This window comes from Rhipicephalus microplus, chromosome 10 (genome assembly GCF_043290135.1).
Source record: "Rhipicephalus microplus isolate Deutch F79 chromosome 10, USDA_Rmic, whole genome shotgun sequence".
Lineage (NCBI taxonomy): Eukaryota > Metazoa > Arthropoda > Arachnida > Ixodida > Ixodidae > Rhipicephalus > Rhipicephalus microplus.
Window position 1 is genome coordinate 11,938,029 of NC_134709.1, and position 24,575 is coordinate 11,962,603.

Below are 24,575 nucleotides of genomic sequence, written 5' to 3' on the forward strand. Positions count from 1 at the left end.
ATCCCACGTTCTCTGCAACGTGAAGTTCTGGAAGCCTTTCATGATGATCCAACCGCCGCACATCTAGGCTATCACAAGACTTAGGACAAAATACGAAGTCGTTGTTTTTGGCCTGGCCTCTCTTCAGCCGTCGCTAAGTACGTCGCCTCCTGTGTCCATTGCCAACGGCGAAAACGACCGACAACTGCTCCGGCTGGCTTAATGCAACCTCTTCCTTGTCCCGCCTCGCCTTTTGAAGTCGTTGGAATCGACTTGTATGGCCCTCTTCCTATATCATCCAATGGGAATCGCTGGATTGTCACGGCCGTCGACCACCTTACCCGCTACGCAGAAACAGCTTCTATACCATCTGGGACTGCCACCGAGATCGCCGATTTCTTTCTTCGCCACATCTTTTTGCGTCATGGAGCTCCACGCATTCTCCTCAGTGATCGTGGCAAAGTCTTCCTATCTTCCATTGTCGAGCAAGTTTTGCGTGCCTCGAAAACTGTTCACAAGACCACTCCTAGCTACCACCCGCAGACCAACGGATTGACTGAACAGTTTCATCGGACCCTATCGGACATGATCGCCATGTACATTCACCCCAACCACACTAACTGGGATGCAATTCTACCCTTCGTGACATTCGCCTATAATACGGCTGCTCAACGCACTACCGGCTTTTCTCCATTTTTTCTCGTCCATGGTCGCTCGCCGAGTTTCGCTGTGGATGTCTCTTTCCTTTCGGCCCCTGCACCCTCGACGGCTCCTTTCTCTGAAGAATTCCTATCTCGTCTCGCACACTGCCGTCACCAGGCCCGTGTTAACACCGGCCTCTCTCAAAACACTCGGAAATCTCGCTACGACTCGTCTCGCCGTGTTGTGAGTTTTTCCCCTGGTGACGAAGTTCTTCTATGGACCCCACTACGCGTCCCCGGCCTATGCGAAAAATTCATCAGTCGCTTCATTGGGCCGTACACGGTGGTCGAACAGACATCTCCTGTCAATTACCGCGTTTCTCCTCTTAGCGCTACTCCTGATCATCGTTGCCGAGGAACAGAGATAGTGCACGTATCTCGTTTAAAGCCTTATGCGCGACGCATTTCATAATACTGTTAAGCGACCAGGCGGCCGCTTTCACCGCGCGGGGGAATTAGTGTGAGCGCGACAAGCGAATGACTCTTTATTCTCTTTGATATCATCATCACCTGTACATCTTCTTCATCTAAAGATATCATCACCAGCGTGATTTAGCTCGAGCCTGGCGGAATAAACCGGTTCCTCACAGTATTCGTAAAAAAGACGATACAGCCCCCACATGAAGACCTTGTTCACAGTGAGAAAAAAAAGAGGCATCCAGTGCCCTTGCAAAACACGTGTTGACGGGACATGCAATAAATTGAAAGGGCGCTTCCGTAATGACCACAGAAAATAAACTGTTTTCACAGCTTTACCTCATGATTTCAATAACTCAAACCACTGAACCCCATTAAGTAGTAGCAGTCTCCCACCAATATATGCACACTGCTTGAAGCAGGTGATAGGATCACTTTATAACTAGGTGATAGTGCTATTCTTGCTTTATTGTGAACAAGACTCTCGTGCGGAAGCTGACACATCTTTTTTCTGAATATAGTTTTTACTTTGCTCAGCACTGTGTCTTTTTTTGTCTGTGTCTCACCTTTTGTTTCAAATAAATGCCACCTTCAGCTGATATACGGTCAAACCTTTTTATAAGAGACTATGATTTAACAGACAAATGGATGTGAGAGACACTAGTGTGCCTTCGTTAAATTAGGTGTCGATAAAAAAATGCATGTGTGGTGCTCTGTTTATACGAGACACCTCATATAAAAGACAAGAATTTCTCCCCGGTGCATCGCTTATAAAGGGGTTCAACGGTAGTGCAAATATTTTGTCTACTTGATTCTCGTCTCTTTCTTAAAGAGGAAATAAGACATCATCCCTATGTGTATTACCTGTAATGGTGACTTTGCTTGAGGTCTTCTCTTCCGAGTTGATCTTGCAGGTGTACAAACCGGTGTCCTCCAAAGTGCAGTTCTGAACACGCAGTATTTTCTTGCCAAATTGGTCCTGCTCAATAATGTACTTGTCGCTTGCCTGCGGAAAAATCACAGGAAATTATGCATTTCAAAGAAAACAGCCAAATGATGCTCGCATTGAAGAGCCGAAGTATTGTAGCTGACATACTGAGATTCAGAAGCTATAAATGATGCCATAGAACATGAAAGCATAGCATCATCTTTATTATTCGCTAGGCATGGTGTTACAATGTACTGATTTTTACGGCAGATTCATTACAATAGCAGGAAAAACTGTCTATTCCATATCGAAATGTCGTGCTTAGAAGAATACATCCCTTCACATTCTAGAATTTAAAAAATAGAACACTGAATGGTGTACTGATTAACAGCTAATTACAACTCACAAATGCTTAAAAACAATTTACTATGCCTGTTAAATGCCTACTGCATGCATGAAACTGATATATGTGACCTCACATCATTACCCCTTTGGTGTCTTCAGCAGCAGGACTGACAAGCTCCTCGTATTGTGAATTCTTATAGAGGAGTGCAGATTAGATTGAGCCTATTGCTGTTTCTGTATATATTCTTGTATATGGGAAATCACTGTCTGCCCGAGGACTTAAACAAGAACTAAAGTTAATACGGTTGGGAAGAACTCACAGCAATCTTCTTGTCATCCTTCAGCCACTGCACAGGGGCCTTGTGGCTGTTGGTGGTGCATTCCAGCACCAGCTCCTTGGTGGTGTACTGCTGCGACTTGGACGGCAGCTTCTTGACGAATTTGTACACGGGGTCCGGGTCTGACAGAAGCCACCGGCACAAAGGATCATTAGCACAATCATCAAGGAAAGTGCCGAACAGTCAAGTGTAAAACATGTTTCAAAAACCATAAATACTATATGTGAAATATATAAAAAATGTGACTAGATAAGGGCACAGTAGCAGTGGAAAGGCAAAGACTATGTCCACATGGCATTGTGAAATGAGAAAGCCCATGCAGAAATGCTTTAACACGATGGTAGATGAACATACGAGTGTGGGTAATAGATTATAATATGGCACTAATTATTAAGTTTATAATTGAATGAATTTCAGTTTCTTTTTCCATTCACATAAACAGCAGTGATGCCTGCTACTGAAATGTCTCATGAAACATCAGAAATTCATTACTGGAATGTGCTATATTATACGAAGGTGTTTAATTCTATTTAAAACATGCATGCAATCTAACAAGGCATGCCTCCTTCACACAAGACTAGGCAAGAAGGCTCGAGAACTTTCGGATACCGTATGTCGTCGCGTCTTGATAACAGTGATATTCTCTTGGACACAAACACCAGCAAAATATAAAAGCAATGTGCAGCCGTACGCACCATCCACTTCCAGGAGTGCCTGGCAGCTGGTGTCAAGGCAAGTAAGGGTGTATCGCCCTCCGTCTTCCACTGTTGGGTTCATGACCTCAAGGACGTGAAGGTCACCCTGGCTAGTCATGTGGTACTTTTTGCCCATAAAGATCTCCTGGCGGTTGCGGAACCACTTGCCCTTCACACCGCTCTTTGAAAACACGGCCTGGAAGCGGGCTAGCTTGTCCCGACCTTCCTTAACATGCACATTCTCCAGGGGTTGAAGGAATGCGTCTGGTTTCTGCAGGGGTCAGACAGTGCGCAAGGCACTTTTAGAGAACCCCAGTGGAGAAGAGATTCGCTTACATGCAGCCCCAGTTCAATGTTACTCAATAATTACTTTTTAATAAAAAAAGAAGCACGGTGTTCTGCTAAAGAATAAAAAACAAACAAAATACAGCTAACATCATCTGCATTTAAGGAAAGTGCTCAATTACTGGCCAATGTGTTTCAGGCTGATGTCATAAGGTACACTCATAGAACACATAAGCACTGATTTGTGCACAGTGAAAGTCTTGTAGAGCACTTTTCTTTAGTGTAGGTCTATAACAATCATAGCGAATGTATCCATCTGAGAGCCATTGTTTGAACTATATCCCTTGCTGATGTCAGCCTTCAATGCTGCCATCGTGACAAAATATGTTGCCATAGTACGTTACTGTGCCAACATAGCACACTGGTTCTAAAACCATTCAGCTATTTAGGTAGCATATATTAGAATTACGAAATGGTTCGCTCTTATTGAGGAACGCATAATAATAGAAAAAAAAGCTTTGCGACATCAACAGCATGGTTTCACGGTTTCCCAATTTCATACAGTAAATATACATTGAAGCACTGATAGATTTCTCAAATAAGCAAGAAAAAAAATCATGAAAAATACATCTTACAGGCAGCTGACCAGGCACAATAAGGTAACATTAACAAATGACAAAGTGGATAGCATAACTTGGCCATGCTATTTTCCGGCTTTAGTGCAAGCAATCACACCGATACTCCACCACAGCTGATCCTACTTAAACTGTCACATCAGAGGCTCACAGTTCATGCATGTTAGTCTTATGTTTGCAATAATGTTTCATGTCAGAGAAATACAACATACTAGTGACTGTAAAATGTGTACAGAACATAATATCAAAGAAGAAATATAAGTTACTTTCACTATACATGCATACATAATGTGCACTTTGTGCAATGCAGTCTAATTTTGAAGAAAACAGAGTACGGAATGCATGAAAATATTTCCTCCAGGAAGATGCACAATGCTCAATTCGGCAGCATACGCAATGTGGCTTGTGGTACGAGGATGCCTATGCAGTTGACTCACACGTGTTCGACGAATGCTCAGGGCACTGTAAAAGTGAGAGCTGCACGCCAATGCATTTTCTGAAGCACCTTACCACACTGCACTTTCTTGTGCGAATGCAAGCGTGTCTTCGCTACAGGTAACGTAGAAAAGTCAGGATATTATTCAATTTCATCTTTAAAAGTCTTTCTGGCTCTGATACCTCTGTAGATGGTTGAACACTAATGGGACAGAACATAACCTAACCGCTAAGCCTGGTGTAGCAGTGACCTGAACACTTCGTCGCACAGTAAACAGCTTTCAGCAAATTGAACAATAAAGGATCACGTAGTATCTTTTATCATGCAGTTAGCAATGCACAGCAAGCGGCCAACAACAAAAAAAAACATGCAACGTGACACAGAACTACAGAACTACACCAGACATGAAAGCAGCTCAGCCATAAAAGAGACCGATGAGTAACAGAAATAGTTGGAGCTTAGTCACTAGAACAAACGTCCAATAAAACTGGTCAAGAAGGAAGACGTGGAAAGAGAGAGAGAGAGACGCAAGCGAGAACGAGACGACATCCTGCCAACATCTTTGCAAGCTGCACGAAAGAAAGAGCCCAGACACTAGAAAGACGCTACGAGACAAGCACGTCATTCGAGTGGCCAACCTCGCTGCCTCGTCGCACTCTGTGCAGCGTGGGCCAGTCGGGAATGATGTCTGCAAGTGACTGGCGCCTGCTTTCCCAGGGAGAGTGCAGGTCCAACGTCTGAGGTGACGTTTCGGAACCACAGTGGGAGACACGTGAGAGAACAGAGGGCGGGGCACACATACGGTAAAACAAAAAACACGCACAGTACAATGGGACGAGACACACAACAGTTACAAAAAAGAACTAACGGCTCATCTCTCGACCAAAGTGAACCTGATTAGAATGCTTGTATTTGAAAATATACATATACTTTTAAAAAGACGCTAAAGCGAAGCAATGAGCCGGTTTAAAATGATAAATTATTCTCTGAAATCTCTGATGACGGCAAATTCACTATAATAGGTTTATTAAGAGAGTGTAGATAAGGCAAAGCAAAATCTATGGGACACGAAGAAGATACACACACAATAGACCACTAACTTTCAACAGTAATAAATTATATCTCCTCTTCAGCAGTTTAAGTATGCTTTATTGTGTGCACATCTTAGTTGTGTAACGTCAATTATTTGCACTCTAGAATCTACCATGATGACTTACGAACATGCCTGGTCTTCAACCCTAATAATAAAGGAGAAAATCGAGGAAATTTTCCATATTGAAATTTTGTGCCAAAATCTCTGCACCTCATGTTACAAAATTCAAAGTATTTTTGGTGACATCAGATCATTGAATTTTCTTCAAAAATTGGTATGTTAAATTTATGGTCCCCTCAGAGGACAATGTCCTTCACTTTTACGAATTAGCAACTGCATAAGCGTTAGCAGAGGTTATCAAAATCTAAAACATCATGGTGGTTGGTGCAGGAATTTCAAGCTGGCATCACCTCTCGCATTTTCTTTTTGCATGCTTTTTCGTTGACCGAGCATCTCCTCACAGCTAGCTTTGTGATGTTGGTATTGTGTAAAAGCAACTTACTAATATAATACCCTGTTTCTCAGATTTAGTGTCCCTTTAAGGATGTATATTCAATGTATTAGAAATGTACAGGTTTACTTTGAAAAAAGAAAAAAAGAGAGAAACTATTTTGAATCGCTGACAGCAATGGTTACTGTGCACCCTGATTTGCCATTTAGCAAAATTACTCAAGTTTAATGACATACATAATTACTTGACTTTTGCAACCAATTGCATAAATAAAAGGTCATGTAAATTGACAGCACCTTGCCCTATGATATGCAATGGTTCGCAAAAAAAGTACATTAGTTTAATTATTATAAAACATACAGTTGCATTTATGAAGTTATAAGACATAAAGCTTGTTAATGTTTCCCCAGCTACTGATTGTGTATTTATTTGACTAACAATTATTTGTAGTACATGGGATAACAAAAATACTGACAGACACAACAGACAGAACACAGGACAATACAAGAACACTGCAGCACACCACACAGATGTAAACAGAAACAATACACGAACATATACTATACTACATACACACTGAGACCAACCACAGTTTACCACCAGTGCCCAAAGATAGTATGGAAGAAATTTAAATTTGAGTGCGGTGCCAACATATCGAGATTTACAGTGCTCGATCAACTTATCCAGAGACTAGATTCCTTGAGTTGCCTTGATGTTGATCAAACATATCAATCAAATGATAAAACAAGAGAAAAGAGCAGAAATTCGGCAGCGGTGTGGGTAAAGATATCAACTCTATAGCAGTCACTAAACACTGATGGTTAAGTGAAATTAAGCTAGCAACACCCCAAAGCACAATTAAATAAAGAATAGCGGAAGTAAAAAGTGGACGAGAAGAAGAAGAATAAGGGAGGGGAAACAGCTGCTAATTTCGAGCACAAGATGTACAGTGCAGAGCCGCTAGGAGTTTGCAAACAAGGTAACAGAAGGAACTGAACATAAACAAGAAAAGACTGAAGAGACGGCAAGCAAAAAGAGAATGAGAGAGAAGATACGTTGGAGGTGGAAGCAAATAAAACGAAAATTGTGAAGCAGCAGTGGACTTAGCGAGAAAGAAGCGGCGCTTCAGGAAAACGCTTCAGAAAAGAGAAGCTATAAAGTTTGCTCGTCATATTGTTAGGCGTATCCAACCTCCATCTTCTCCTTTGGAACCTTGTGAAGAACTGGCCAATCGGGAATAATCTCTGCCAGTGATCGCCGGCGAAGTGTTGAATGAGGAATCATCAGCTCGTCCTCCTGTGTAGGAGTAGGGTATCCCAGCAATGGCGTCAAGCGGCACAGTGTCGTCTCTAAGGCTGATGATTATTAGGCAAGTGTGGATGTGAGAATTGTAACCTCTGCTGAATCCTACCCAGAAAGGCCACATATCCATGTCAGGAAGCTCAACTTAAATGCGAGGCAGCGCCGAGAAAAACGATGAGAGCCTGGGACGCAGCCCCGAAAATCTGGTCACAAAAATGTGGAAGGCAAAATGAAAAAGGGGGAATCGAAAACTGGATTGAAAAACTTGTTCGACGGCCCCTGAAAAATCTCAGTATCAAATTCAAAAAAGTAAAACAAAAAAATCAAGGAACCGTGCAATGACGGATAAGTAGGAAGTGCACCATGTGACAAAAAATGTGAAGAAAATAAAGACATAAAATCAACTTTCCAGGGTTCTGGACATTTCAGAACACGCACGTAAAGTGCAAACACACACACGAACATGAAAACAGAGAATTCATTGTTGGAATAAAAAAAGTAATAAATGCCCATGCTGAAAAAGCATGCAGAGAGGTAAAAAAAGGTCTTCAGACGAACACACAAACACACAAAAGTCTGCCAAAAAGATGAAAAATCGCACTCCCATAGATCCAAAACAAAACAAAAAAATTTGGGAAGAGTAAATGTGGCATAAAAAAGGTGACTACATTTTGTTACAAACACTATTCGTTTTATGCTGCAGGATAATCTGTTGAATAATATAAAAAACTAATTGTTTGCAAGGCACAAGTCGGTATAAAGCCTACAATGCAATTTTGTGCAACAAACATTCGGAACAAAAGCTTTGCTTTTGTAAAGAGAGGTCCATATTATGAAATGAGCGAAAGAGGATCAGTATTTGGTTTACTGTAGATGCCATGTCATGCCTGACATGACATATATAACCACTGAAGTTTCATTATTAAAGAAGCATTCTTAAAAAACAATTCTAATCAAGTGCCTATGCATCAAATTATATATTTGATTCACTACATTTTCTAAATTGAAATTAAACATGTTAACAACTTGCAAGGACAAGGATGAAGTGCTGTACTGTTTTATGGAAAACTCCACATGCAGATATAATGAGCAGTGTTATAAATAAAACCATTGCATGAGAGATGTTACTACTTAAATGGTGAGAGCACAGCAAATTCACAAATCTGCAGGGTAAGCTGAAATCATGCAAACAATATTTTACCGGCTTGCGAAGGCCGATTTGCTCTTTCTCTTCTTCTCGTTGCTTGAGTTGCCAGTCAGGGTCATCTTTTCCCATACCCCATTTGGCATATTGTCTGCACACAAACAAACAGCAGCAAACAAATATTGAGTGTGCTAGGCAATATATAGTCTAGTTTAACATGACAAAGAACAGCAGTCTAGCTACAGGATAAAACTGTGTTGCCCTGTAGTGAAAAAAAACAACATTGCAAGTGCATTTGTCCGACAGAAAAGCTACAAACAACATATCAACATGGCGTGAAGGCACAATATTGTACTATATATCAACAATGTGCCAAATATAATTTGTTTGTGCTTACCTGAAAGTAATCAAAATTTAAAAAAGACGACGCTTTTATGAGATATTATCTAACCCATCAAACAATAAGCAAGAATGAGGAATCCGAAAAATAGATTCTGTGCATGCAAGCAGTGGCACAGTGGTTGCATGTAAGCTTACAACAATGTAAACTGTAATGTAAATGTAATGTAATGTAATGTAAACTTACAACAATCGCGATTCCATGATTAAATGAAGGCTCTTAGCATTTCCTCTCAGTAAGCTAAGACAGCCACTGCACAATGCATTTTGACAATCTCTTGGTCTAGAAGTATGCACGGAGCAAAAAGAGTAGATGGCAACAGGCAGCGCACCTTTTTTTTCGCGCTGTATTCGAAGTATTGTTGTTGTACGTACACAAACATACACAAAAAAAGCCTACAACCTTTTTCTCACTCAAGCTACTGATAGTATGGCCAATTTTTAGGATAGTGGCTATGCATTTGGCTATGTGTTACCACATCAAAAAAATTATGAATATACAGTTGAACCATACGTAGAAGAGGCATGCTCCGGGAAGTAATTATTACCTTTTATACAAGATGTCTCTCTTAAGCAGGATACCTCGTATGCATTTTCTTATCAACCCGTATTTTACTGTAGGCAAACTGGTGTCTCTTATACTCATTTGTCTGTTACATCAGTGTCTCTTATAAATGGGTTCAACTGTAGCCATAGTGAAATTTGAAGAAATAATTAAGCAGTAGCATATGCACTTTCTAAGAGCACTTTGTTTAGGGCACCAACTTGACCATCTGAGTTGTTCAAAAGTGCTATGTGAAGTGCCCTTGGAAGTCAGAAAAAGGGTTGACCGCACATGTCTACGAACAGCTTTGAAACTCGCTACTTTGAGAAATTTAAAGAGAAAAGAAAAGTAAAGCTGCTACAGTGAATAAGTTGATCTGAACATGGAGCTTCCACAAGAACTATTAAATTGTGCTCAGCTGAAATGGAAAATATTAGAAAATAAAAAAAAATTGCCCACCTGTGTTTGAGCATGGCACGGAAATCCATACCACTTTCATCTGAAACATACAAGTGCAAATATTTATATGGGGGCTAGTTTATGTAAAAATTCGTCCCCTGTACATATTTTGTAACAGCTGCATAAAAAACGGCTGAACTGAAATGTACGATATGGACAAAAATAACTGCAATAGAGTAAGTTTCAATGTCTTACAGAAGTAACAGCCAATATGTACATTTCGGCATAATTATAAAAAATTGTGGAGTGCATAGATTTTGGTGCGGGCCTTGTAAATTGTTTGAGTTTAGACAACCCTTGAGCTTTGCCTTCTTGAGTAGAACATGATAGCCTAATCAAGTCTCCTGCACATAATCATCAACCATGCTGCAAGTAAAGGAAAGTTTGTGCCCTAATATTGGCCTTTTAGGCTTGTGCGAATAGTGAATTTTCGGTTCGAAGCGAATTCGAAGCGAATAGTAATTTTGATCGAATAATTTCGAATCCAATTTGAATGGTATGTATGACATATTAAAAAAAGAGAATATTTATCATGACCCAACTAACCTGCACAATATTTATTTTGAATTGAAATAGGGGCTCTATGTAGATGCCATTTCTTTTTTCGTTCAAAGGAAGTCGAAACAACCTTGAGTAGTAGTTTCGGTAGGATGCGAGTGATAACCTGTAAGATACCTAATGTTTTAAAATTCATTATACCTGGAGCATATAAGCCGTCATAACAAGCTTAATAAAATGAAGAATTGATTTGAAGGCAACATGTTCCTCTAAAGGGGCCCTACAACACTTTTTCAAGTAGCCATGGAGCCAGTAAAAATGCTTGTTGCCTCGCAAATTTACTGCCGCAAAGTTTCTAGAATCAGTCCAGTACGAGCAATGTCAACAAAAATTTGTCCCACATGCAATTGCATTCTCTCTTCTTGTCCCGATGAAATAGCTGGACGCTAAGCAGAGAGAAATGGCATGGCAAAAAAAAATACTCCACATGCCCTTTGTGACCTTGAGCCCCTCTTTTTTTTTTTTTCCTTCGTATACCCGGCTTTTCAGTGCGATCGCGCACGTACTAGACGAGCGCGCCATGCTGAAATCAGTCAATGCCTGTGACCAGAGCCGTATATTCTTGCTTGGCTGTGACAAGTGATTTTTGAGCTTGTAGTGTAATTTGCCGAGAAAAGAACGCAACTTTTAGCTTTGAAAATTTATTGTGAATTACAGGTCACGTGCTGCGCTACAATATTTGCCTAGCGCGTTTTCGGTAGCCTCGACTACCGATCGGCAGCGTTTTCTGAACATGTTCAGCAAGTGTTGCAGGGCCCCTTTAAGTTTGAAAGGGGGCTTCACGGCAAAGCGAATGTTTTCTGCGTGGGTACTTTCATTGTTTAGCACCCCTACATTGCAACGAAACCAGTGTTACAGGCGGTGACATGTGGATTAATACACACCAATTCGTTCATTGTGAATACTTCAAAAATATTCGATAATTTGAATTTGTATTGAAGCCAATTCAAATACTCAACTATTCGTTCGAATATTTGAAGCATGCGAATATTCGCACAAGCCTATGGCTTCTTCAAGCTATTCTAGAATGCCTACTGCAAGTACAGTTGCGGAGCGCTCACTACGCCATAGTTTTTCCTTTTGCAAACTAGCGAACTTAAGGACAAACAATGTGTCCTTGAGGTGCAGTGAAGACTGTGTAATGGGTGGGCAGCTTTGAAGCACCCACTTGTTGCACAATCATTGCCATGTTTTGACCCTTGCTTTAATTCTACGATTTCGCAACACAATATTACACCGATTAAGGAGGCTCCCTCCACTACAGGGCATTCTTCTAGCGTTTTTTTATGAAGAAGCTTTAAGCACTGGCTTGCCTACGTCGTAGAATGCTTCCCTCGCATAGGGCCTAGGTTGGATTCTCACTCGAACTGCAGATTTTTTTATCGTTTATGTGTACTTGCATCTATCTCAAGTTTTCGTTCAAGGACAACGCCAATTTTTCGCTAAAACCAACGAGGCTTATGGCATAATTTCTGCAAAGCAAGCTTTTTAATGCTGTCGCGTTAAAATATGCAAGCTCTACTAAACAATCCTTCACTCATTCAGATAGCGCATACTCAAAGCTTTTTAACGAAGGTAAACTGCACTGGGATAATGAGATTGTAAGTCTGGGCAGTTGGCATTTGCAGGAATTTAGTTGTTAGATTAGGCAAACATGTAGTGAATGTACTTTTCGTGTAAGAAAATTCAAAATTATGTAGGCAACTGAGGAATTATTGTGATTGCAAAGCAACACAGACTCCATGAATAAGGTCGTAGTGAAGGGCTCTGAAGCAATTTGTCCCCGTGGGCTCTTTCTCAATGCATAACCAAATCAGAACATGAGCACTTTCTCATTCCATTTTTACTGAAGTGTGGCTGCAGCAACTGAATCAATAACACAGCAGCCAACTAATGTAGCCACTCAGCCAATACAGTGGCTATGTTTCAACAGTGCAAGTCACATAACCCCATGGAATGCTTCGGGAGATGCTTTTTGGTAAAGTTAAGTGAATTTCAAAGTTTTAATGTGCTTCCTTCAGAGGACACAAATTTTCATAGCAAATTTCTTTTTTTTTTTTTCAAAAAGTTTACGCATAGTGAAAGCAGGTTTCAGAAAGCAACAAGTGAATGGTTATCAATTAAAAGAAACTTCATGATGGAGTTACGACAACACATGAGGATAAAACTTGATGGTGTTTGTAATCACAGGAAATTAGTTGTGTGCAGTAGGGATGGGTGCCATGTGTTATAGCCAAACACACTTGGCTACTTGGTTGATGTGTGTTTCTCAACCCACTTGCCTTGTGGTGGCGGTGCAGGTTTCGGTGTTCTTGCTGCGCGCTTTGCTGGTTTCTGTGTCAGTGTGGCACCGAATTTCTGCTTAACGTCAGCAATGTTTGTGAGTGGTTGTATCTTTGGGACTGTCTTTTTTACTGTCTTTTGTGCCGCTGTGTTGTGAAGATGAAGTGGCAAAAGTTGTTTCAAACTATCACACAGAGAAATATACTTTGAAAGCACTGTAAAAAAATCATAAGTGCACGCACCCACATGCAATCAGCAGTCATTGCTGAAACGTTTGTAGTCAAATGCTTATCACTTCACATTCATAACGTGCTTCTTTGAGAAAGTGATTATGACTTAGGAAATAAACAGCCTACAAGAGGCCATCTCATCAGAAATCAAAAAAGCTTATGGAGTTTAAACTTTTACAAGTTTCTCTCTAAGTGCCACTTCAAGGCAGCCTAACTTTATGTATCATCAGTTCCATATCCAATAATCTATATAATACTGAGTCAAAAAGTTTCATACAAAACTTGATATGATCATATAAAATCATGTTGGCTGTACATAAAACCTCATATGATTTAAATAAGGTGCAGCAATCGTAAGGTTCATACTTTTTGGAGAACTAAGGTTACAGATTTGTTTGAGTACATTAGCATTCTATAAACGATAAAAAAAAAGTGTACTTAAACAATATTTAGCTGGTGAATGTAAAATGTGAAATATCTGCTACTGTAGGCATCTGCATCATGACATGTAGAGCAGTACTTGCTTGTTAAAGCTGATCATAAACTAGCTGGAATGTTTATTACAACTATTCAGGTACTAGTTAGCACTAGCTATTAGTTCCTGGCACATTTATTCAGCGTTATTTCAAGTAAAAACCAAAATTATTCGAAGAAAGCAATAATTTCGAATTTTTAAAGGTTCTTTTTTGTGTGTTTTCAGATTGCACTGAAACATGAAAACAATCTGTGTTGTGTGTCTAAAATTGATTGCCCCCTATTAAGTGTACACAAACACAACCCAGTAAATTTGAGATGCACGAATACCCCAAAACACCAGACACAGATATAGCCAATAATTGCTTATAATAAAAAAAATGAATAATAATGTCACAAATATATGTTTATAACGAATTTTCACATATAGAAAAGTTACTTTTGTGACAGACGTGACTGCTATAATGAGGTTTGAGTGTATTTCCACCATACAACAAATTAGACAGGGGAAAGATTACAAGAATACCCGTACTATTTATGCAACATTCTGCTGGTGTGGTAAGAAAGAACCCAAATGTTTCTTTTCCATACATTTTCTTTTTTGCAGACTTTGCACACAATACAAGCTCCTGCAGTATTACAATAATCCCAACTGTAATAAAATAAAGACAGTATGGCCCAAATGAGCTAAAGTTTTTTTAACTTGGTGATACAAATGCACACAAGATGCCTCTTGGGTAGTAAAACATTTACTAAAAAGCATTAACCTTTTGTGCAAATGTGTGCATAGTAATACACAAGACATTTCGTACAACAAAATAAAAAAAGGCGCATGTAACAGTGTTAGTTACACAAAAATAAAGAACAAAAAGAAATTGCCACTTGCAACTACAACACATTTTAATGTAGCTCACAACACTGATTTTCTGACTAGAGCTGCGTGAGTGCATACACAGTCTCCTGTTGCCAATGGTAGGCTTAGCGACTGGAATAGTCGGCACTGCAGCCTAAATGGCAGAACAGCCCAGCTAAAGAAATTGCAAGTTAAAAACAACCCACTTGTTTATTAAAATCTGCAGGTTCAAAAACATTTTTTGTTTCACAACCCCCTCAAGGATTTGCAATGTTTTACCAACTCCATAGAAAACTATAACACAGACAGAATACAGGCTCAGAACCTTGCAGGCCCTCAGCTCAAAGGTTTCTCATGATTAACGCCCAGTTCATACCTTACTATGTGGTTTATTTTGAACCATTTTCAGGTCTTTCAGCGTTGCATATGTTGTGTATTGAGCATGTATCTAATGGCATCATCATATCATCATCATCATCATCAATATCATCAGCCTGACTACGCCTACTGCCGGACAAAGGCCTCTCTCATGTTCTGCCAGTCAACTCGGTTCTGTGCTTGCTGCTGCCACTTCATAGCCGCCAACTTCCTAATTTCATCAGCCCACCTAACTTTCTGTCTCTCCCTCACCCGCTTGCCTTCTTTGGTAATTCAGTCAGCTACCCCTAATAACCAGCGGTTATCTTGCCTTCACGCAACGTGCCATACTCATGACCATTTCTTCTTGATTTTGACTATGATGTCCTTAACACCTGCTTTTTCCCTCATACACTCTGCTCTCTTCTAGTCCCTTGGTATTATACCTATCATTTTTCTTTCCATTGCTGACTGAGTCGTCCTCTTGTGGCATCATACTATGTATTGAATTCTACATCAGTGCTCATATTTCCTGACTGGCAGAAGTGCTTAGGAATGTTGAACAGTAAGAAAAAAAAAATGCCAGGCCTGCATCAAACACACAGCACAGTCACAGCAAAAGCTGGAGAGGGAACCTCTCCGGAGTCCGTCGTCAACTCTCTTAGGGTGACCATTGCAAGCACAGTTGCATGATACCCACTACACCATAAATATATTTTTTGAAAATTTCGAAATAGGGTAGTGGCCATGATGCCATGATTCAACATACTATAGAGAAGTGAGGAACACTCTATGCATCATTATGTGCACCTTGTTGATGCTGTGGCTGATGACAATGAAGAATTATAGCTGAGCTCTTTGTAAAACATGGCAAACTTTAAATCATCTACTGGTTATACAATTCACATTGTGTGATGCCTGGCTGTTATTTTACTCTTCTGCTATGCCATACTACATCTGCTAATAGGATTCCTTGGCCAACATGACGCCTGTATAGGGTATTTTAGCGATGTGAGCGTCAAGCACCAGTGTGGCACTATAGAACACTCAACTTCCATCCAGAGGGATTGCGTTCAAATACAACCTGATACCGGATATATATATTTTTTTATCATTTTGCGCTATACCATGTACGAACACTGGTAATGACTGCCGCAGTGACGGACAACTATGCCACCGAAATCGGCTGTTGTGATCTCTCATGACAGCTTTTGCTGTGTAAAAAGAAAGAACGCTCGACTACTCACCGCTCACGAAGAGATTCATGGTGACAGAGTCCTCGCCGTGTTTGTTGTAGGCGACGACCTTATATTTGCCCTCATCAGTACTCTTGGCCTTGCGGATGCAGAAGCACACCGTGTTTGTCTCGCCATCGGTGATCACCTTGTAGCGACCTCCCTCATACACCTCGCTCACTCCCTTGTAGAAACGGAATTGAGGCACAGGGTTGCCCTCCACCTGAACTGACAGGTAGGCAGTACCACCTGCACAGATCATGACACACGCCCCATGTAAATGGTTTGTAACGAAAGCAATGCAGCTACTGGCCCAGTCGGAAGTGCCACATGATGTCACCGGTCCTTTAAAGCCCTTATTGTCTCCTTTTTTGCATTAATGGATCACTAAAATGAAACAATACATTGACTTAGACTGTTAATTTATTTTCTAAAGCTCCTCTATCATTAATTTGACTATCATAGGTTTATTAATAGAAGAGAAAATGAAGTTTAAAGTCTCACTTTAAAATTTCATGCAAAAGCACCTGTGCATAATTTAAAGCGTTTAAAAGTGTCATAACTTTGAAGTCCTTCACCAGGTTTTGACCATACTGGCTCGAAAAGTTTTCTGAAACTTGGTTTGTTAGGTTTCCGGCACCTTCAAAGCACACTTTACTTCACTTTCACCAAGAACTACTCGTATGTAGGTATTAGTAGGGGGGTGTCAAAATCCATGAGCCCACAGCAAGTTGGTGCAGCATCTTCAAAATGGCGTCTCCACCTGCATTTAGTTTTCACATGTTTCATCATATTTTCCGGACTTCCAAGCATCTTCTCACCACAAGAGTGGTGTTTTTGGTATTGTAAGACGGTAATCTACTAAAACAAGAAGCATAATTTCTCTCTTTGTGACCCTTTAAGACAGTCAGTTAAAAGTCAGTCGTTGGCTTCAACAGACAAATTGTGATTATGGGGCAATCGCTAGCGTGTAGACATTTATGACAGCGTTCTAATTTGGCAGAAAGATTTTAAAGGTGCAATCTCAGAATATTCTGTCAGGGAAATTCAGATAAAGATGACTTAATGAAGCCAGACTAGACTTCATTTCTTCATGCTGCACAAAAGCACACACGCAACTTGCATTTTAAACTTATTTTCATAGCAAACAAGATTTATAATTCAACCCAAGACACACTAAACCTTGTGGACACTGCAAATATAGAGACTACAATACATGCTTGGCAATGAAATGTAAACTTATCTCGCCTTAATCTGCCCATAAAAAGGGATCAAGGGCTCATTATTCTTGTTGGCTTCATTAGGTTAATCCATCCGTATGATATATGAACGACAGGCTGAAGATGAATCTGTGTGCTTTGAAGAGCAGCCTGCAGTTGTCCCTACATGTCATACAAAGCGGGAAACTTCAACGAGAACAAAGCAGTAAAGCATTTAATGAGTTTCTTCAAGTTCTTCATGTTACCTTCAACAGCTGTGACATTCTCCTGGTAATCCACAATGTTCGGCGGTCCCTCTTCACTCTCGGGAATGGGCCGCAGAGGCGTTGACGGTTTCTCAACCTTTTCTTGTAGCTCAGAAACACTACAAGAAACAGTAAAAATCAGATGTGATAAGCATTAAAAACTAATATGGCCAGAAGTTGTGAACAGATTCTAACCTGGCCCGTCGCATGTCGATACTGGAACGACGCCGCTGCCTAACTTCAACCATTTCACCCGGCCGAAGTTTCTTCATTTTGCCGGCCTCGTCGACCACCATTCCTTTCTGTCAACAGTGATGCAACACATGGTTAGATAGTGTGAGTTGCTTTGTACTTGCTTTGATTTTTGCCTTTCCAAATACAATCAGCTGTTACCTGCATGGGCAATAACCTATCTCTCTTTCTCCGACATGTTGATGAATTTTAACTATCTCTCAATAGCTTCGAAAATTGTCACAGATGATGAAAGACAAGTCTACCTAGAGGGAAACAAGACTATCGAATCAATGAACTTATGTTGAGTACATAATATACAGCATTTATATAAATGGCAAAGCTGTAAAATGCTTAATGATAATAAGCATAGTTTCTGACAGTACAAAATAAATGAAAATGTGAAAGAAGTGTTTTCGTTCAATTGGCATTACGAGAAACTATTCATCAGTATTAACTATCTCAACCTCAGTGCTCCGCATCCCTCACCACACATTGATAGAAGAGGCAAGTACAAAAAGTGACAATTCACTTGTCTAGGTTCCTGCCTCCTAGCGCATGTTACCAAAATCTGAATTTGGAAGCAGATTTACAACCTACCCTTAAGGAGCAAACTACTACTCCTATCTTTTACAGTACCTGAAGCAACTAAGAGAACACAAGTGGGGAAAGATGGCACCTGTGCATACGAAGAAATGGAGACATAAAACAGTTCAGGAAAAAGCTTTCAAAAGCCAGAGCAGTAGCAGAGAAAGCAGAAACGACGAAGGCTGCCTCGTGCATCCCGCAGCCTTGGGAGTGGAGTGCATGCAGCAAGCAGGCAAGCATTTGTGACACAGGAAAACAGAGATTCAAGGCATTCGACAACAGCATACAGTAGAGAGATAAGTGTGAAGAGCGTTGGTGCCCCGAGAACACCACAGCACAGAATGAAATGACGCATGGATTTGTGATGCAGGGGATCGACCTTGAAGCCAGAAGTGCTCAGTTGTGACCTGAAACTTCAGAGGGTCTTCAGGTTCCGGACGATGCATGGGACGGACAGCTGACAAAGCATTGTTGAATAAGGGAAAAAGATAGGACAGAGAGGTGAGAAAATGAACAGGGGAAAAAAAAGTACAGCAATAGCAGTGAGAACATGTCACAGTGGGGTTGCAACAAGTACAAAGAAATAATAACAGCAATACAGTACAGAAAGTGAACAGCACAAGAGTTTAATAATGAATCGTAGCCACAACAAAAAAAAAGAAGAGAAATTCATTTCGTTCCAACTTGATTATGTAGATGTCATGTCATGACGCTGGGTGCATGTGAGAACAGTAGACGTGTAAGTTCAAGATGTAAGAAGTGAAACGAAAGAACTAAATGGTCTAACAACAGAGAATTAATACAGCACAGGACATCACATACAGGCACATTGCCATACATAATCGAAGTGTATTAGTGTAGTAAAACACAGTGTTTGGCAAGTGGGTATGCATGGCACATTGTAGTTTGAACATGGCACAGTGTTAGCTGTGATGGTTTAATTAAAGTGTTGTGCAAATCGTTGCTAGGTAGTTACAGTAGGCTTGCGATGATTCAAACTGAATTTGTATGTAGGTAAAAATGAATTTCGCTTGATCGGGTAAGGAAGCACTTTTGTTCGAAGCGTCTTTATGTTCGTGAAACTGACCCACCACCCCCATGCTATGTATGATAAATGTGCTACTAAAATAACCAGCTGTTAATTTAACGAACACAAGTCTACTTTTCAAAAGCCAGTTTTACTGACTTTCCTCAGTTTCCACTGTCAATCAGTTCAAGCCTCAACATTGCGAACTGCTTTCTTGTTTTATATGTTGATACATCTTAAATGAACTAACTCAAGACGCATCTTTATTTTCTCTGATTTCTGAAGTTTTCCACAGGATGTGTTAACTTTGAGAGGGAAGCTCTGAGAGTCATATAAAGTCAAGCGCAGGGACTGTTGAATAGATTAACTATTTGTTGTTTATACAGTCAAAGAGAGAGAATATTCAAAAACTTTCTTTAGTATTGCTATCTGTAATCTGCCAATACACTAAGCACAAAACAAAATCTTTTTGCTTGTGCTTTGCGTGTGTGTCTATTTACATCTGTTACACACAAGTAGAGGTTACAGCATTCTATGCATAGATGCAAGATAAAAAAATGCCTCTATTCTCTGGCATAATAAAAGTGTACATATTAGATAAGGTAACTCAAATAAACATCTGTGAGTCTGGATAGTTTGAATAAATGCCAGCCTACTGTACACATGAGACAAGTCTTAGAGTCAAAAAGACAGTTATCAACCCTTCCCATTTGGCCTGGTCAGTTGTATTTCACACATAGTTGTGGATCAAGTGGAACTGTCAGAAGCGAAAATTCATGCTTCAATGTAACAAGGCTCCATTGTATACAAACGAGTGCGTGAACGAATTGCTTTATAAATTGCATCTTTTAAGATGTGACTGAAGCAAAAGCAAAAGTTTGTGCCGCATGTTATCTTGCAAGAGCTGGACAAAGCCCACAAAGCTATGAGGCTAATGACAGAAGCTGCCAACTGGAAAGCTGCGAGTGCTGGTGCAATGTAATACAAAGCCCTAAGCACAACAAAATGCAAGAAAGACTGGCAAAGACAGCTGTAAGAAAGCAGCTTGGCATTGTGATAGCTTCGAGTAAACCATTAAAGGCTCCCCCCACCAAAAAATGTCAAAAGAGAAGGTGTTGAAAAAATGCCAAAAATACGGCTAAAATACAAGACTGTAGTGCCTACAAAATGCTAGGCAGGTGCGGCACACGTGGCATCCACAGCGCAAATGGCATTTGCTGCAATTTGAGATGAAAAAAACCATTAGCTATAACACAGCATCTGTGCTCTTTGTGTGCTATGGTTGTGCAGGGTAGAAGCTTTAGCAGTGGAAATAAGTTGCAATGAGATATGTTGCCGGCAGGATACACAGTGGTCCTGGGAAGCTGCAAGCAAGTCTGTGACGAAGTGTCCGGAGTATGAAGCGAGACATCAGAAAGCAGGAGCAGTGGAAAGCCATTCAGAAATGCCGGATTTGGATGTCAATTTGCAGGTGGGTAACCACAGTTTCGTGCAAGCTCATGACTGATAAGGTGACAGCTTAACAAGTTGTTCTTGTCAATGGCCTTATGAGCAGCATGGCAAGGATGTAACGTGGGCTTAAACTGTCAAGGGGGCCTAGAGCTGGAACTGATGCCGTATGGTGGTACTCTAAGCTGTATTTAATGCAGTCATAGCAGCAGGTAGCTCATTCATAGTGCCGAAGTGTCTGATTCTGTACTTAATTGCAAAATCATATTCTAAGCACTAGTGTAAAGCATAAGCTACGACGCGAGGCTCAATGTTTGGTTAAGTACTTGCTGCTGATGATGCAAGTAGTATGAGGTTTGTCACCTTACCAGCAAGCAATGGAAACACATGCCGCATTTTCTTCTGGGATACAGCTGCTTGGGATGTGACAGGAGAGAAGAAGTAATAGAGTGCAAGCATCTCTGGCTGCACTGCCAACAACGACCAGGCCAAAAAAAAAAAAAGCGGACAACACCGAGAAAAGACACTACAGGGTTAAAGCCAGGCACTGTGTCCCGCATCGAACCAACCTCGTCGGCTGTGATGATGACAGAGCCTCGGCGTGAACCGGCAGGCGAGCCACCAGGAGATACAGGCTCAAGCGTGCCACCAGGCCCAACAGCCAACGATTCTTTTCGATTCGGTTCAGGCGTGGGTTCTTTGACGATAGGCACCACTCGCTTCGGCGGCGCTTCTTCCGGTTCCTGGACCGCAATCTCTGGAACAGACTCCTTCTTCTTTGGCTTTGGAGCTTCAGCAGGTTTAGCTGGCACACCATTTGCGACCGGACTCGGCTGACAAATACATGAGAGTCTGTTTTGAGGCATTGCTCCCCTACTGAGAGTGAAAGTACAAATTTTCACAGACAGTGTGCCTACAGTGAAGTTTGAGGTGAGGATTCGGCGAGATGCTACATCGGTGCTTTGACACCCTGAAAGAAACATCCTAGAACAAAGATGTATGGACCTAGAAGAGAGAAGAAAGTTAGACATATCGCGCAGCATGCAAGCGGGTGGCTTCAAAATGAAGGCATCGGCAAGCTTGATGCCAAGTTTGCCAAGACTGTGATGCAGCTTGCTAAAAACCGCATCTTGATGTAGGATTCAGCCAGGCACAGCATCGGAGCTCATAAAGCAGTTAGGGCTGGGGATGAAAAAAAAAAAAGAAAACATGGCTGCTGGGGCGAAAATAAATTGGCAAAGGCAACAGTGAAAACTCAGCATTGCTGATGTGTTGTTTTGCATGACACCGCTTCAGCATGCTTTTTTGAGCAAAATACAAACTTTTCACTGTGGCCTAGCCATGTGCATTAAACAGCGGCAGCAGCAATAGCGTTGCAGCAGCAGCTTGAAGGACAAACCCAATTCACGCTGGTCTCGACAGCGTACCTCGAGCATCTTTTCAGCATCTTCTACGGTCATGACGACTCCCTGGACTGTGACAGTCGCCGTTTGCGGCAGATTCACAAGTTCTGCTGGAATATGCCCTGGCTCGGCTGCAACGCACACGGAGCTCCGTCGCCCGCGTGGTGATGGTGGCGGTTCTGCGGCCTTTTCAGGAGAACCGGCCCGTTTTATTGATCGCATTTTCGGTTTGGGCTTTGGAGCCTCCTCTTTGGGCTCTTCTTCATCTTTGCCTTTCTTGACGCTCCTTTTCTTTTTGGGTTTCTTGGATGCTTCAGTGTCGTCAACCATGATCACTGGCACTGAAGACTTCCGAGCTGGTGGAGACTCCACACTTTCTAAGGGCACAGGTTCATATCCCTCCTCCTTAAACTTGTACACCAGAGGTTCGCCGAAGTCCCGTTCTTCGTCTTCTCCTTCTGGTTGGCCTTGAAGCTGAAAACCCATCACCGTCCTTGGGGACTTTGATCGTGGGGACTGCGAAGGTGACGAGGCGACAGACTCATTGTCAGACGGCACTTCGGGGGCTAGGTTCAGAGGTGGCGGAATCTTGTCTTTCTTTTTAGGAGCAGCTGGTGGAGGTGTAGGAGGAATAATCTGCTCTGGTGCAGGCATGGTGGGTGATTTAGGACTTTCGTCATTTTGGAGGGGTTCGATCTTGTCACTGGGTCGTCTCTTGCTGATGGACGGTCGACGCTCTTCCACGGGCGAGGGTTCGCGAATTATTTCATCCTTTATTGACTCCGTGACTTCACCATTTTGCTGGCGGTCGAGACTCGTTCTGCGCTCTGGTAGCGCCTTTTTGTCGGCTTCGAGCTTCGATGGCTGCAAAGCAATGCACCTTTCAACCACAGCACAATGATATCCGGAGGACTCTGTGGAAGTTCCATTCCTGTGCCGATGCCTAGTTTGCTCAGAGACAAAGAAAATGTCAGTGGAGCACACAGCGCACAACATGATACATATAAGAATAAAAAAATGCACCCACTTAAGTGGAAGATTTTCAATTATTTTGTTATGGTAGTTCTTTTAGGACAAACATTCAGAAACGTCAAAATCTTGTGCAGTTACACTTAAACTAATGTGCACTTGGCATACTACTACAAAACAAATCTAATCTAACAAGATCACCAACTAGCATACTTAAAAAAAATGAAAGCGTATCAGCTTTTAACACTGCTACAAAATAGGACACAGAACAATTCGGCAAGAAACAGTGAAACATCCAAGGTGAATCTCTACACACACACACACGAGACATACACACACACATACACTCAGACACAATGGCTATGTTCCTACGGGCAGCACTCCAGAATGTTTAGGTAGAGCGCATCACTAAAATGCGTGGTGCGTCCTGATGTCAAGACCATTGCAGTAAAAACTAAAGTATGGTTATAGTGTAAAACTATATACTGTGTCATTAGGGTAACTATATTGCTTTAACATACGTTTTTGGATCCATAAAGTCAGCTTGACATGCTGATTGAAGTTGTGTAGCTAACGAAAATTAAGGTGTCACAATTACTACAGAAGTACTGCGAAGATGTCTGTGATTCTTCTCATAAGCAGCCTTTCTTATTCTTTTGATGATGATAATCTGATGACGATGATGATGAGGATTTGATGGTCCTGATGGCACTAGGGCCAGCTCTGGCCAAAAGGCACCTAGACCATGATAATAAGTTGCTCATGCACAGTCGGCCAAATCTATAGCTGTCGTGCATAAGTGGCAGTTTTTTCTGTGTATCTTTGCTATATGACTGAATTAAGTTTCAGAAAAGGTGAAGACAAGTGTACGCCTACAAAGCACACGTCAACGAAGCAGTTTTTTGTAAATTCGTTCTATAATATGGTGCTGACTGACAGAGAAGTGGTCGCTGCACACAATAGTTAAAGTTTTGGCTGACTTTACATGAAATACAGTTGGCACATGTAGTGCAGACACAACCTGGCTCTAAGATACCTAAAAACCATTAATAAAAAGAAACTGGACCCTTTACCCATGAGTGGACACGACACATTGAAATTATCAGGTGTACCATTGCTACGAAGTTTTTGTGATCAAGCTCTGGCCAAGTGGCCTGACAGACTTGGTTTCAGTAATTCTAAAAGTCACATCGATTTTGCCTTGCACTGACACACCGCATTCTTGGCTGAACTATAGAGAAAATAAATTTTTTAAAAGTTGCAATCGTTTAAAAATTCCAACAAAGAATCTGATTCCGGCCT

At 41.2% G+C, this 24,575-nt stretch overlaps 1 protein-coding gene across 6 annotated transcripts in view; it reads right to left on the bottom strand.

Moving 5' to 3' along the window:
* Positions 1-24,575, bottom strand: part of bt (projectin protein bent) — a 201,363-nt gene that overhangs the window by 111,218 nt on the left and 65,570 nt on the right. For 5 of the 6 annotated variants that reach the window (XM_075875040.1, XM_075875041.1, XM_075875038.1 and 2 more), the window contains 9 exons: positions 22,329-23,168; positions 17,802-17,908; positions 17,607-17,725; positions 16,154-16,390; positions 10,152-10,191; positions 8,807-8,900; positions 3,404-3,674; positions 2,691-2,830; positions 1,962-2,103 (listed from right to left, as the gene is read on the bottom strand). In XM_075875040.1, the coding sequence (XP_075731155.1) occupies positions 1,962-2,103; positions 2,691-2,830; positions 3,404-3,674; positions 8,807-8,900; positions 10,152-10,191; positions 16,154-16,390; positions 17,607-17,725; positions 17,802-17,908; positions 22,329-23,168 (1,990 nt within the window). Of the gene's footprint in view, positions 1-1,961; positions 2,104-2,690; positions 2,831-3,403; positions 3,675-8,806; positions 8,901-10,151; positions 10,192-16,153; positions 16,391-17,606; positions 17,726-17,801; positions 17,909-21,470; positions 21,735-22,328; positions 23,169-24,575 lie in introns of all 6 variants that reach the window. The other variant, XM_075875042.1, reaches the window with a different exon arrangement.